At 37.2% G+C, this 15150-nt stretch overlaps 1 protein-coding gene across 3 annotated transcripts in view; it reads right to left on the minus strand.

Moving 5' to 3' along the window:
• CSNK1G1 (casein kinase 1 gamma 1) overlaps nt 1-15150 on the minus strand; it is a 202879-nt gene that overhangs the window by 98951 nt on the left and 88778 nt on the right. For 2 of the 3 annotated variants that reach the window (XM_036892099.2, XM_036892097.2), the window contains exon 2: nt 869-1271. In XM_036892099.2, the coding sequence (XP_036747994.1) occupies nt 869-1049 (181 nt within the window). In that variant the 5' untranslated portion in view covers nt 1050-1271. Of the gene's footprint in view, nt 1-868; nt 1272-15150 lie in introns of those variants that run through there. The other variant, XM_057488881.1, reaches the window with a different exon arrangement.

The following is a 15150-nucleotide window of genomic DNA, read 5'->3' on the forward strand; positions in this document are numbered from 1 at the left end:
AATTAAAAAAAAAAATTTGACTGGGAAATAAAACTGCCTATTTTCTAACTTCCAGCTCAGTCCTGATGAAAAGCAAACACAGTATCAGTTGGAAAGCCTCTCTGAACAGGATGTATATCCTTGAAGAGACTAAGTCTGGGTATTAATGGGTGACGATGTACTCCTCCCTTGTCAGGGGTAGAGTCTGAATTAAAACAAGGCCACCTCACTTTCTTCCCTGGTTTAAGAACCAACTTCATCTAGCTCACCTGGGAGTCTGTCAAGACAGAATTTAGGACCATACTTCTCAGACTAACTAAATCAGGGTCAGCATTTTATTGATATCTTATGCAGATCTCCATACATCATAAAATCTCAGAATTGGTGAAAAGTTTAAAAGCCTCTCACACATAAAGATAGATGAAACTTGGATAACAACTATAACTAACAGTGACTATCGTTCCCTTCACAAATTCTTTAGTTCTTCTAATAGGTCCTTTTTCAGTGAAATCTCTCATAAAATTACAAACTGCTTGACTTAGTAATGACTTTATAGCATCTTACTACACTGATAGACAGCAACTGCAATGGGGGAGGTGAGGACTTGGTAATACAGGTGAATGCTGAAACCACAATGTTGTTCGTGTGAAGCCTTCAATAAGGTTTGTTTATCAGTAAGATTGTATATCAATCTTATACTTTATTTTAAAAAAACATACACTTAAAAAAAAAACCGAAAACCAAAATGTGATACTGCTAAACATCCCCCAGAATGTCTAAAATAATATAGAAAACAAAAAATTATAAACTGCTTGTATTTAAATACATAAAAGCTTATTGTAGCTGCTGCTGCTGTTCGTGGAAGCCACTGACATAACCAAGTTCTTACCTAATCTGAGCTCTCCGAAGTTCCCACACCCTATCTTCTTGCCAACCCTGAAGTTGGGCCCCACCATAAGAACCCCGGAGGAGGCTGTGGAGCCAGATGGTCGGGAACAGTGTGCACTCCTTTGTGCCATGGGTTTAGCTGTCCGTTGTCTCTCATCTTTCTCCCTACTGGGATGGTCCATGGTCCTACACAGCAGAGTCTCTGCACAGTGAGTAGTCTCAGTCTGTATACTTCTCTTCAATACAAAACTATGTCCAGATAAAACCGTAGTCAGAGAAAAGAAAGGAGTTCTTCTGGCACCATATTTATGGTTCTAATGTATCTCCAATAGATGAAAAACCATTGATTAGTTCTTATAGGACATGTAGTCTGTAGGTCTCAAGCAAAGGAGGATATTCGGTACCTAGGTAAAAACCAAGAAAACATACAGTTAAAAATTAAATTTTAAAACAAACTGAGAAAGTTACCACTAATTAGAATGCATCCTGTCCAAAAGTGAGCAAAGTGGGTAGCTTCCTGAAATGGGTTTTGATTTTATATCCTCCAACAGTTTAGCCATCTGGACTAGTTATTCATCTGGTAACATAAGTTACCAGTATGAATGGTCAGTAGCCTGCAGACCATGGCAGCTAAGGAAACACACAAGTCTTTATATAAAATGCTCTCTCCTGGTCCTGTACCTATGACCCAAAAGAAAGCTTTTTTGGGGCTTTTTCATCATTGGCTAACAGAAAGATATGGTGGGATTAAGCCAAGTTAAAAAAAACTAACGATGATTAAAAATCTTCCTTTTAATCCAGATAGAACCTATCAGAAATGAGGCTACTCCCTGTCCCCCTCTGCCAGCCCTAACATTTACCAGGCACTGATAGCCATCACACAATCCAAAATAAGGTGCTGACAGACTGCTTCTATAAAGGACTTTTCAAAATCCTAGTCGTACTAAGTAGTCTTAGACTGAAGCTTTGAGAAGCTCAATTTTTGGTCAAGTTTTCATTGTGGACTGAATACACAATGACAGAGTACCTGATGCAGATCCTTTGCACAACTCCAAAGTGAAAATAAAACTCAGAAACAAAAAAAAATCTTAAACAAAACTGATCCCTATCCTAATTCTTCAGGGTCTCAATTCAAGACTAAGCTCCATAAGAAAAGTTTACAGTGAGATACTATTTTCGGTAATCCAGGTGAGCATTCTTAACAAAAAAATATTCTGTTATCACCAATCATATACTAAACACATACTTATGTTTCACTTTCATTAAGTATTTCCCTAAAAATTTAAGGAAAAAGAGATTTATAACAATTTCTTGGTTGTTTTGCATTTATACAACAAAGCAAAAATGCCTAGACTCTTAAGTTTCTTATGGATAACTTTAATTCCCTAGTACACAGACCAGGCTACTGAACCTGTTAGCTAACTATACAAACAAGCACATAATCCAAGAATATAAAATGTTCACTTCATTCTGATAGATAAAATAAACTTTACTTTTATCATTTCTGTTTTCTTTCCATTATTAGAACTGCATAATGACTTTAAGTTTCCACAAAGCTAATCATCAATAGAATACATTTCTCTCAATTCAGGAAACAATACATCTACATTCATAATTTATATTATGTTAAGGAAAAAAAATCAGGGTGATGAGAAGAGGACAGCAATTACTGGATTTCCTACATGAACCATGAACATTATGAATTTATATTTCTCCTCATTCTTTCTCTATTTCCACTTTTATCTAATACCTTCCTATTATTTGGTTGTTTAAATTATCTCAAAGAATATTAGTAAGAAAAGGTAAATATAATTTAAGATGTTTTATTTAGATAGTCTCATCTGAACTGGGGGAGAGTATGTATGAGAAACTGTCAGGCTGTACTTTGTTCCCTTATACTATAAAATTTTTTGAGAAAAGGAAAAGATATGCCTTAGCCTACCCAATTTTGAGCATTCAACTAACTTCAAACTTTTCATAAATGATCACTAGTATAACAGTCTCATTTATAAGATCTGGAAACTGTACTACCTTGTCTATTGCTGTTCATATTTTTCATTTGTGTTCACTCTGTTTTTCTAACAGATGTAGGCTGTTTTTGTTTGTCATTAATTTTCTTCATTGCACTTAAACTGATGTAATATTAGATGGAGTAATCACATACAGCTCTCATTATCCATGTATAATTGCATGCATGCATTAGAGAAATATATAGTACTTGTCAGGTTAGAAGCCTGCAGAAAGCCAAAAATCGTGTTCAACTGGGAAAAGAATGTTTTTAACACCTGCTTGCAGACGAGAACAATCATTTTAACTCCCACAAACATGACAAGAACCCACATTTAAGATACCAATTTTCTAATCTATGCATGGGACATTACCATGTTCTAATCTATTATTATGAAAGATGAATAATATTCAATGCGACTTTATGTGGGACCTCTCATTTAAGAAATCAAACTAATTGAACAATTAAATTTTTTAAAATTATATTTCTTTATCACCAGCCACTGCTCAAAACTATTTTTCTACGTTCCGATTACAAACTCTTTAGCTTGTCATTTGAGTTCCTTCAATAGCAACTTCCTATTTAAGTACCTGTATGAAAAAGCTACTACATAAACACAAGGAGCACACATTCTTAGCCCTTAAATCTAGAAAGGCTTAACTCTTCTGTCTTATTTAAGACCTGACTCATATCCCACCACCTTTGTGAAACTTTTTATAACCAATTCATCATTAATCCTTGGAGCACCACCGTCTATACCACTCATTTGCCACCTACCATGCATTAGATTATATTGATATGTACTCTAATATTCAATTTGAATATAAGCCTTTGACGTTAGGGATTTTGTCATATCCTCATTAGCTTCTTGCATATTACTGGTACTAAATAATGCTAAGTAATAATTATGATGGTCTGGCTTAACAGAAAACATACTCCTAGTGACATAACCCAAATATTTACACAAAATACTACAAGTAGAGAATATCCTATTTAACCCTAAGAACTCCTTGAATTCATCCAGCAAGAAGCTACTATCATTTCACTTAAATTCTTTAGTATTAAGACACAGGCTAGTTAGAATTTCCATTTAACAAGGATATTAAATGATTTATTTATAGTTACTAGCAGGTAACAGACAAAAGTTAGCTCAAGAATCAGCCAAATAGATAACTCAATGTAAACATTAACTTAGACTTTAACCTTATTTTTTTTAAATTGCTTCCAAGGACAGAAATAAAAGACAAACAATATGGTTATATTATTTCTCTCATTTTTACAGTAAAAAAAAAAAATGGGGTGAGGAGAGATATTATACAAATGCAGTTAATTGATGTTTATTTTCTGGTGAATAAACTACTTGGCAATCACTTGTAACTTGTTTATTAAACATCTTCATGTTATGATGAATATATATTTGAATTTTCAGAGTCATACCAATAAGCTCTTTAAGAAGTCTAATTCTGCTAGTTTCTATGAATTTAAGCATGCCTGAATTAGTGGAAAGTATGACACCCCACATATTCTTTGTGACCAAAGTTATAATTTATTTCAGGAACTGGTTTTACATTTCCTAGAAGGCATCACTCTATCAATAAAGTTCCACCTAGTTACTGAATAAAAATAGACTTAATACACATAGCTTCTTTTTAAAACAAAGACTGAGTATTTATTAAAGTTTAAGAACAAAGTTCTTGGAGTCATTGCCCCTAGTTTCTGACCTTTTTTCTTAGGTGACTGGAAAAAGGGCCTAGCAGAAAGGCCCTGGGCTCCAGTTGGTTTCTTTTCCTTCCCCCTACTAGGACGGGAACCTCCATATTGCTTTCCACAGTGGCTGAACTAATTGATATTCCAACAAGCAGTGTAGGAATACTTTCTCCACAACCTCACCAACATTTGTTGTTGTTTGTCTTTTCGATGGTGGCGATCCTTACTGGTGTGAGGTGATATCTCATTGTGGTTTTAATTTGCATTTCTCTGATGACTAGTGATGTGGAGCATCTTTTCATGTGCCTGCTGGCCATCTGAATTTCTTCTTTGGAGAACTGTCTGTTCAGCTCTTCTGGACATATTTTAATTGGATTATTTGCTTTTTGCTTGTTAAGGTGCATGAGCTCTTCATATATTTTGGATGTCAACCTTTTATCAGATCTGTCATTTATGAATATATTCTCCCATACTGTAGGATACGTTTCTGTTCTTTGATGTGTCTTTTGCTGTACAGAAGCTTTTCAGCTTGATACAGTCCCACTTGTTCATTTTTGCTTTTTTGTTTCCCTTGCCTGGGAAGATATGTTCATGAAGAAGTCGCTCTTGTTTATGTCCAGGAGATTTCTGCTGTGTTTTTTTCTAAGAGTTTTATGGCTTCATTACTTACATTCAGTTCTTTGATCCATTTCGAATTTACTTTTGTGTATGGGGTTAGACAATGGTCCAGTTTCATTCTCTTGCATGTAGCTGTCCAGTTTTGCCAACACCAACTGTTGAAGAGGCTGTCATTTCCCCCATTGTATGTCCATGGCTCTTTTATCGTATATTAATCGACCATATATGTTTGGGTTAATGTCTGCAGTCTCTATTCTGTTCCACTCGTCTGTGGCTCTGTCTTGTGCCAGTACTAAATTGTCTTGATTACTGTGGCTTTGTAGTAGAGCTTGAAGTTGGGGAGTGAGATCCCCCCCCACTTTATTCTTCCTTCTCAGGATTGCTTTGGCTATTCGGGGACTTAGGTGGTTCCATAAGAATTTTGGAACTATTTGTTCCAGTTCGTTGAAGAATGCTGTTGGTAATTTGATAGGGATTGCATTGAATCTGTAGATTGCTTTGGGCAGAACGTCCATTTTGACAAGATTAATTCTTCCTGGCCAAGAGCATGGGATGAGTTTCCATTTGTTAGTGTCCTCTTTAATTTCTCTTAAGAGTATCTTGTAGTTTTCAGGGTACAGGTCTTTCACTTCCTTGGTTAGGTTTATTCCTAGGTATTTTATTCTTTCTGATGCAATTGTGAATGGAATTGCTTTCCTGATTTCACTTTCTATTAGTTCATTGTTAGTGTATAGGAAAGGCACAGATTTCTGTGTGTTAATTTTGTATCCTGCAACTTTGCTGAATTCCCATGTTAGTTCTGGTAGTTTTGGAAGGGAGTCTTTAGGGTTTTTTATGTACAATATCATGTCATCTGCAAATAGTGACAACTTGACTTCCTCTTTACCAATCTGGATGCCTTGTATTTCTTTGTTTTGTCTGCTTGCTGTGGCTAGGACCTCCAGTACTATGTTGAATAACAGTGGGGAGAGTGGGCATCCCTGTCTTGTTCCCGATCTTAGAGGAAATGCTTTCAGCTTCTTGGTGTTCAGTATGATGTTGGTTGTAGGTTTTTCATATATGGCCTTTATTATGTTGAGGTACTTGCCCTCTATACCCATTTTGCTGACAGTTTTTATCATGAATGGATGTTGAATTTTCTCGAATGCTTTTTCAGCATCTATGGAGATGATCATGTGATTTTTGTCCTTCTTTCTGTTTATGTGGTGGATGGTGTTGATAGATTTTTGAATGTTGTGCCATCCTTGCATCCCTGAGATGAATCCTACTTGGTCATGGTGTATGATCCTCTTGATGTAGTTTTGAATTCGGTTTGCTAATATTTTGTTGACTATTTTTGCATCTATGTTCTTCAGGGATATTGGTGTGTAATTTTCTTTTTTGGTGGGATCTTTGTCTGGTTTTGGTATTAGGGTGATGCTGGCTTCATAGAATGAGTTTGGGAGTATTCCCTCCTCTTCAATTTTTTGGAAAACGTTAAGGAGAATGGGTATTATGTCTTTTCTGTATGTCTTATAAAATTCCGCGGTAAATCCATTTGGCCTGGGGGTTTTGCTCTTGGGTAGTTGTTTGATTACCATTTCAATTTTGTTGCTGGTAACAGGTCTGTTTAGATTTTCTGTTTCTTCCTTCATCAGTCTTGGAAGGTTGTATTTTTGTAGGAAGTTGTCCATTTCTTCTAGGTTTTCCAGCTTGTTAGCATATAGGTTTTAATAGTAGTCTCTAATAATTCTTTGTATTTCTGTGGGGTCAGTCGTGGTTTTTCCTTTTTTCATGAAACAAAAGCAAAAATGAACAAGTGGGACTATTGAACTGAAAATACAGCAAAGGACACCATCAGTAGAACAAAAAGGTGTCCTACAGTATGGGAGAATATATTCATAAAGACATATCCAATAAGGGGTTGACCTCCAAATTATATGAAGACCTTATGCACCTCATGAAAAAAAAAAGCAAAAATAAGCCAATTAATAAATGGACAGAAGAGCTGAACAGACATTCTCCAAAGAAGAAATTCAGATGGCCAACAGGCACATGAAAAGATGCTACACATCCGTCATCATCAGAGAAATGCAAATTAAAACCATAATGAGATATCACCTCACACCAGTAAGGAAGTGGAACATCCAAAAGACAAACAACAACAAATGTTGGTGAGGATGAGGAGAAAGGGGAACTTTCCTACACTGCTCGTGGGAATGTAAACTAGTTCAACCATTGTGGAAAGCAATATGGAGGTTCCTAAAAAAACTAAAAATAGAAATACCATTTCACCCAGGAATTCTACTCCTAGGAATTTACCCTAAGAATGCAGCAGCCCAGTTTCAAAAAGACAGATGCACCCCTATGTTTATCACAGCACTATTTAAAATAGCCTAGAAATGGAAAAAACCTAAGTGTCCATAAGCCGATGAATGGTTAAAGAAGATGTGGTACATATACACAATGAAATACTATTCAGCCATAGGAAGAAAACAAATCGTACCATTTGCAACAACATGGATGGAACTAGAGGGTATTATGCTCACTGAAATTAGCCAGGTGGAGAAAGGCAAGTATCAAATGATTTCACTCATCTGTGGAGTATAAGAACAAAGAAAAAAATGAAGGAACAAAACAACAGTAGCCTCACAGAACCCAAGAATGGACTAACAGTTACCAAAGGGAAAGGGACTGGGGAGGATGGGTGGGAAGGGAGGGATAAGGGGTGAAAATGGGCACCATGATTAGCATGCAAAATGGAGGGGGAGATACGGGGAGGGTAGTGTAACACAGAGAAGACAAGTAGTGATTCTATAGCATCTTACTACGCTGATGGACAGTGACTGTAATGGGGTATGTGGGGGGGACTTGATAATAGGGGGAGTCTAGTAACCATAATGTTGTTCATGTAATTGTACATTAATGATAGCAAAATAAAAAGAAATTGGACAACCTACAAGAATTAGACAAATTCACAGAGAAGTACAACCTTCCAAGACTGATGCACGAAGAAGCATAAAATCTGAACAAACCAATTACTACTAACAAAATCGAACTGGTAATAAAAAAAAACTCCCCAAAAATGAAAGTCCAAGACCAGGTAGTTTCACAGCTGATTTCTGTGAAACATACAAAGAAAAGTTAATACCTATCCTTCTTAAAGTATTCCAAAAAGTAGAAGGGGAGGGTAATTTCAAATTCATTCTATGCAGCCAGCATCACTCCAATACAAAAACCAGACAAAGAAAGCAGAAAAAAATAAAATTATAGACCACCATCCCTGATGAACATACATGCAAATATCATCAACAAAATATCAGCAAACTGAATTTAAAAGTACACCAAAACGATCATCCATCATGACCAAATCAGATTTATTCCAGGGAGTAAGGATGCTATAATATTTGTAAATCCATCAACAGCATTCACCACATTAAAAAAAGAAGGGTAAAAACCACATGATCATCTCAATAGATCCTGAAAAAGCATTTCACAAAGTTCAACATCCATTCATGATAAAAATTCTCAACAAAATAGGTATAGAGGGAACATACCTCAACACATTCATCTAACATCAGGAACAAGACAAGTATGTCGAATCTCACCACCACCACTTTTGCTCAACATAGTAGTGAAGGTTGTAGCCACAACAATCACAAAACACAAAGAGATAAAAGGCATCCAAATTGGTAAGGAAGTTAAACTTTACTATTTATAGATGACATGATACTATTTACAGAAAAACGTAAAGACCGCCAAAACACTATTAGAATTAATAAATGGATTTTAGCAATATTGCAGGTTACAAAATTAATACACAGAAATCTGTTGCATTCCTGTATACTAACAATGAATTAGCAGAAAGAGAAATCAGGAAAACAATTCCATTTACAATAACATCAAAAAGAATAAAATACCTAGAAATAAACCTAACCAAGGAGGTAAAACACCTGTACTCTCAAAACTATGGGACGCTTACAAGAGAAATTTAAGACACAGATAAATGGAAATTTATACCATGCTCATGGATAGGAAGACTTAATATTGTCAAAATGGCCATCCTACCCAAAGCAATTTACAGATCCAATGCAATCCCTATCAAAATACCAAAAGCATTTTTCAATGAACTAGAGAAAATAATCCTAAAATTCATATGGAACCATAAAAGACCCTGAACAGCCAAAGCAATTTCAAGAAAGAAGAAAGAAGAAAGAAGACCAAAGCTGTGCCCCCTGACTTCAAGCTATACTACAATGCTATAGTATGGTAATGGCACAAGAGCAGACCCGCAGATCAATGGAACTTAAGAGACAGCAAAGAAATAAACCCATACTTTTATAACCAAATAGTATATGATTAAGGAGCCACAAATATACAATAGGGGAAAGATAGTCTCTTCAATAACGGTTTTAGGAAAACTGGACAGCTACATACAAAAGAATGAAACTGGATTATTGTCTAACTCCATACACAAAAGTAAACTTGAAATGGATAAAAGACCTAAATGTAAGAAATGAAATCATAAAACTCAGAAGAAAACAGGCAAAAATCTCAAGAATATAAGAACGAGCAATTTTTTCCTGGACACATCTCCTGGGGCAAGGAAAACAATATAAAAAATGAACAAGTGGGACTACTTCAACCAAAAAAGCTTCTGCATGGCAAAGGACACCATCAGCAGAACAAAAAGGCATCCTACAGTACAGGAGAATATATTTATAAAAAATGTATCTGATAAGGAGTTAACATCCAAAATATATAAAGACCTCACACAACTCAACACCAAAAAAATAAATAACCTGATTTAAAAAATGGATGGAGGGCCAGTAAAGACATTTTTCCAAAGAAATACAGATGGCCTACCAGGTCCATGAAAAGATGCCCCACACAGCCAATCATCAGGAAAATGCAAATCAAAACTACAAGGAGGTATCACCTCACACCAGTCAGAACAGCCTCTATCAAAAAGATAAGAAATTACAAGTGTTGGAGAAAAGGGGACATTCCTATAGTGTTGGTAGGAATGTCAATTAGTGCAGCCATTGTGGAAACCAGTATTGAGGTTTTTCAAAAAACTAAAAGAAATACCACACAACCCGGTAATTCCACTTCTACGAATTTACATAAAGAAAACAAAATCCCTGATTCAAAAACATAGCTGCACCCTGCGTTTATCTCCACATTATTTACAATAGCCAAGATATGGAATAACATAAGTATCCGTGAATAGATGAATGGAGAGAAAAGAAGTGGTGAAGCAGAGCCAAGATGGCAGTTTGAGTAGATCAGCAGAAATCTCCTCCCAAAACCACATACATTTTTGAATAAAACAAATACAGCTATTCATAAAAGAGAGACCAGAAGACACAGGACAACAGCCAGACTACATCCACACCCGCGAGAACCCAGCACCTCACGAAGAGGGTAAGATACAAGCCCCAGCCAGGCAGGATTCGAGCACACCTCACCCCAGCTCCTGGCGGGAGGAGAGTAGTCAGAGCGGGGAGGGAGAGGGAGCCCAGGACTGCTAAATAACCAGCCCTAGTCATCCTCACCAGACCGCAGACACAGTGTGTGCATGGGGTGCTGGAAACTAGGGAAACAGGACAGTAAGAACTGTGAGCCATTCCCTGCAGCCGGCACCCCTGGGACAAAGAAAAATGAGTGCTTTTTGAAAGTCTTAAAGGGACAGGGACCCCACAGCTGGACGGAAGCGTCCTGGGACACTCAGCCTAGCAGCTGGGAATCCCAGGGAACACCGGGAACCCTAACCCCCTGGGTGGAAGCGCACCTCAGAGGCCTTCACAGCGATAAACAGCCTCCCGCCTGTCTCCCCTACAACGCGGCTCTGCCATATTGGAGCAGCAGACTGAGGCCAGCCATGCACATAGCAACCACGTAGCTTAACTCCACAGCGGCCAGGCAAGAATCAGAGGCCCCATCTGCACGCAGCTGCCCAGCACAAGCTGCTAGAGGTCGCTGTTCTCCCACGAGAGGAAGGCCACAAACCAGCAAGAAGGGATGTCCTCCCAGGCGACACACGTGCCAGCTCCCCACAACCACCTCTATCACCATGAAAAGGCAGAAGAATTTGATACAGACGAAAATCACAGAGTCAACCCCTGAGAAGGAGATAGACCGAACCAATCTTCCTGAAAAAAAATTCAAAATAAAAGTCATAACCATGCTGATGAAGATGCAGAGAAATATACAAGAGCTAAGGGATGATGTCGGGAGGGAGACTACCAAAATGAAATAATCTCTGGAAGGATTTATAAGCAGAATGGATCAGATGCAAGAGGCCATTGATGGAATAAAAACCAGAGAACAGGAATGCATAGAAGCTGATGCAGAGAGAGATAACAGGATCTCAAGGAATGAAACAATATTAAGAAAGCTGTGTGACCAATCCAAAAGGAACAATGTCCGCATTATAGGGGTACCAGAAGAAGAAGAGAGAGAAAAAGGGATAGAAAGTGTCTTTGAAGAAATAATGGCTGAAAACTTCCCCAAATTGGGGGAGGAAATAATCAATAAGACCACAGAAGTACACAGAATTCCCAACAAAAGGGACCCAAGGAGGACAACACCAACAAACATAACATAATAATTAAAATGGCAAAGATCAAGGACAAGGACAGAGTTTTAAAGGCAGCTAGACAGAGGAAAAAGGTCACCTACTAAGGAAAACCCATCAGGCTATCATCAGACTTCTCAACAGAAACATTACAGGCCAGAAGAGAATGGCACGATATACTTAATGCAATGCAACAGAAGGGCCTTGAACCAAGAATACTGTATCCAGAACGATTATCATTTAAATATGAAGGAGGGATTAAACAATTCCCAGACAAGCAAAAGTTGAGGGAATTTGCCTCCCACAAACCACCTCTACAGGGTATTTTAGAGGGACTGCTCTAGATGGGAGCACTCCTAAGGCTAAACAGATCTCACCAGAGAAAATACAATCACAGCAAAGAAAGCAGACCAACCAAATACTAACTAAAGGCAAAAAATAAAATCAACTACCCACAAAAGCAGTTAAAGGAATCAAAAAAAGCACAGAATAAAACAACCAACATAAAAAAATGGAGGAGGAGGAATAAGAATGGAGAGAAACAAAAAATCACCAGACTGTTTATAACAGCTCAATTAGTGATTTAAGTTAGACAGTAAGATACTAAAGAAGATAACCTTGAACCTTTGGTAAGCACGAATCTAAAGCCTGCAATTGCAATAATTACATATCTTTCAATAATCACCCTAAATGTAAATGGACTGAATGCACCAATCAAAAGACACAGAGTAATAGAATGGATAAAAAAGCAACACCCATCTATATGCTGCTTACAAGAGACTCACCTCAAACCCAAAGACATACACAGATTAAAAGTCAAGGGATGGAAAAAGATATTTCATGCAAACAACAGGGAGAATAAAGCAGGTGTTGCAGTACTACTATCAGACAAAATAGACTTCAAAACAAAGACAGTGACAAGAGATAAAGAAGGACATTACTTAATAATAAAGGGCTCAGTACAACAAGAGGATATAACCATTACAAATATATATGCACCCAATACAGGAGCACCAGCATATGTGAAACAAATACAAACAGAATTAAAGGAGGAAATAGAATGCAATGCATTCATTTTAGGAGACTTCCACACAACACTCACTCTAAAGGACAGGTCTGCCAGACAGAAAATAAGTAAGGACACAGAGGCACTGAACAACACACTAGAACAGATGGACCTAATAGACATCTACAGAACTCTACATCCAAAAGCAACAGGATATACATTCTTCTCAAGTGCACATGGAACATTCTCCAGAATAGACCACGTACTAGGCCACAAAAAGAGCCTCAGTAAATTCCAAAAGATTGAAATCCTACCAACCAACTTTTCAGACCACAAAGGTATGAAACTAGAAATAAATTGTACAAGGAAAGCAAAAAGGCTCACAAACACATGGAGGCTTAACAACATGCTCCTAAATAATCAATGGATCAACAATCAAATTAAAATGGAGATCCAGCAATATATGGAGACAAATGACAACAACAACACAAAGCCCCAACTTCTGTGGGACACAACAAAAACAGTCTTCAGAGGAAACTATATAGAAATCCAGGCATATTTAAAGAAGGAAGAACAATCCCAAATGAATAGCGTAAATGTCACAATTATCGAAATCAGAAAAAGAAGAACAAATGAGGTCTAAGGTCAGCAGAAGGAGGGACATAATAAAGATGAGAGAAGAAATAAATAAAATTGAGAAGAGTAAAATAATAGAAAAAAAATCAATGAAACCAAGACCTGGTTCTTTGAGAAAATAAACAAACTAGATAAGCCTCCAGCCAGACTAATTAAGAGAAAAAGAGAATTAACACACATCAACAGAATCAGAAACGAGAAAGGAAAAATCACGATGGACCCCACAGAAATACAAAGAATTGTTAGAGAATACTATGAAAACCTATATGCTAACAAGCTGGAAAACCTAGAAGAAATGGACAACTTCCTAGAAAAATACAACCTTCCAAGACTGACCAAGGAAGAAACACAAAATCTAAACAAACCAATTACCAGCAAAGAAATTGAAACGGTAATCAAAAAACTACCCAAGAACAAAACCCCCGGGCCAGATGGATTTACCTCGGAATTTTATCAGACATACAGAGAAGACATAATACCCATTCTCCTTAAAGTTTTCCAAAAAACAGAAGAGGAGGGAATACTCCCAAACTCATTCTATGAAGCCAACATCACCCTAATACAAATACCAGGCAAAGACCCCACCAAAAAAGAAAACTACAGACCAATATCCCTGAGGAATGTAGATGAAAAAATACTAAACAAAATATTAGCAAACCGAATTCAAAAATACATCAAAAGGATCATACACCATGACCAAGTGGGATTCATCCCAGGGATGCAAGGATAGTACAACATTCGAAAATCCATCAACATCATCCACCACATAAACAAAAAGAAGGACAAAAACCATGTGATCATCTCCATAGATGCTGAAAAAGCATTCGACAAAATTCAACTTCCATTCATGATAAAAACTGTCAGCAAAATGTGTATAGAGGGCAAGCACCTCAACATAATAAAGGCCATATATGAAACACCCACAGCCAACATCATACTGAACAGCGAGAAGCTGAAAGTTTTCTTCTGAGATCGGGAACAAGACAGGGATGCCCACTCTCCCAACTGTTATTTAACATAGTACTGGATTTCCTAGCCATGGCAAGGAGACAAAACAAAGAAATACAAGGAATCCAGGCTGGTAAAGAAGAAGTTAAAGTGTCACTATTTGCAGATGACATGATATTGTACATAAAAAACCCTAAAGACTCCACTCCAAAACTACTGGAACTGATATCGGAATACAGCAAAGTTGCAGGATACAAAATTAACACACAGAAATCTGTGGCTTTCCTATACACTAACAACGAACCAATAGAAAGAGAAATCAGGAAAGCAATTCCATTCACAATTGCATCAAAAAGAATAAAATATCTAGGAATAAACCTAACCAAAGAAGTGAAAGATCTATACCCTGAAGACTATAAGACACTCTTAAGAGAAATTAAAGAGGACACTAACAAATGGAAACTCATCCCATGCTCTTGGCTAGGAAGAATTAATATCGTCAAAATGATCATCCTGCCCAAAGCAATATACAGATTTGATGCAATCCCTATCAAATTACCAACAACATTCTTCAACAAACTGGAACAAATAGTTCAGAAATTCATATGGAAACACCGAAGACCCTGAATAGCCGAAGCAATCCTAAGAAGGAAGAATAAAGTGGGGGGGATCTCACTCCCCAACTTCAAGCTCTACTACAAAGCCACAGTAATCAGGACAATTTGGTACTGTCACAAGAACAGGGCCACAGACCAGTGGAACAGAATAGAGACTCCAGATACATGGCAATTAATATACAAT

The sequence above is a fragment of the Manis pentadactyla genome, chromosome 11 (assembly GCF_030020395.1).
Source record: "Manis pentadactyla isolate mManPen7 chromosome 11, mManPen7.hap1, whole genome shotgun sequence".
Lineage (NCBI taxonomy): Eukaryota > Metazoa > Chordata > Mammalia > Pholidota > Manidae > Manis > Manis pentadactyla.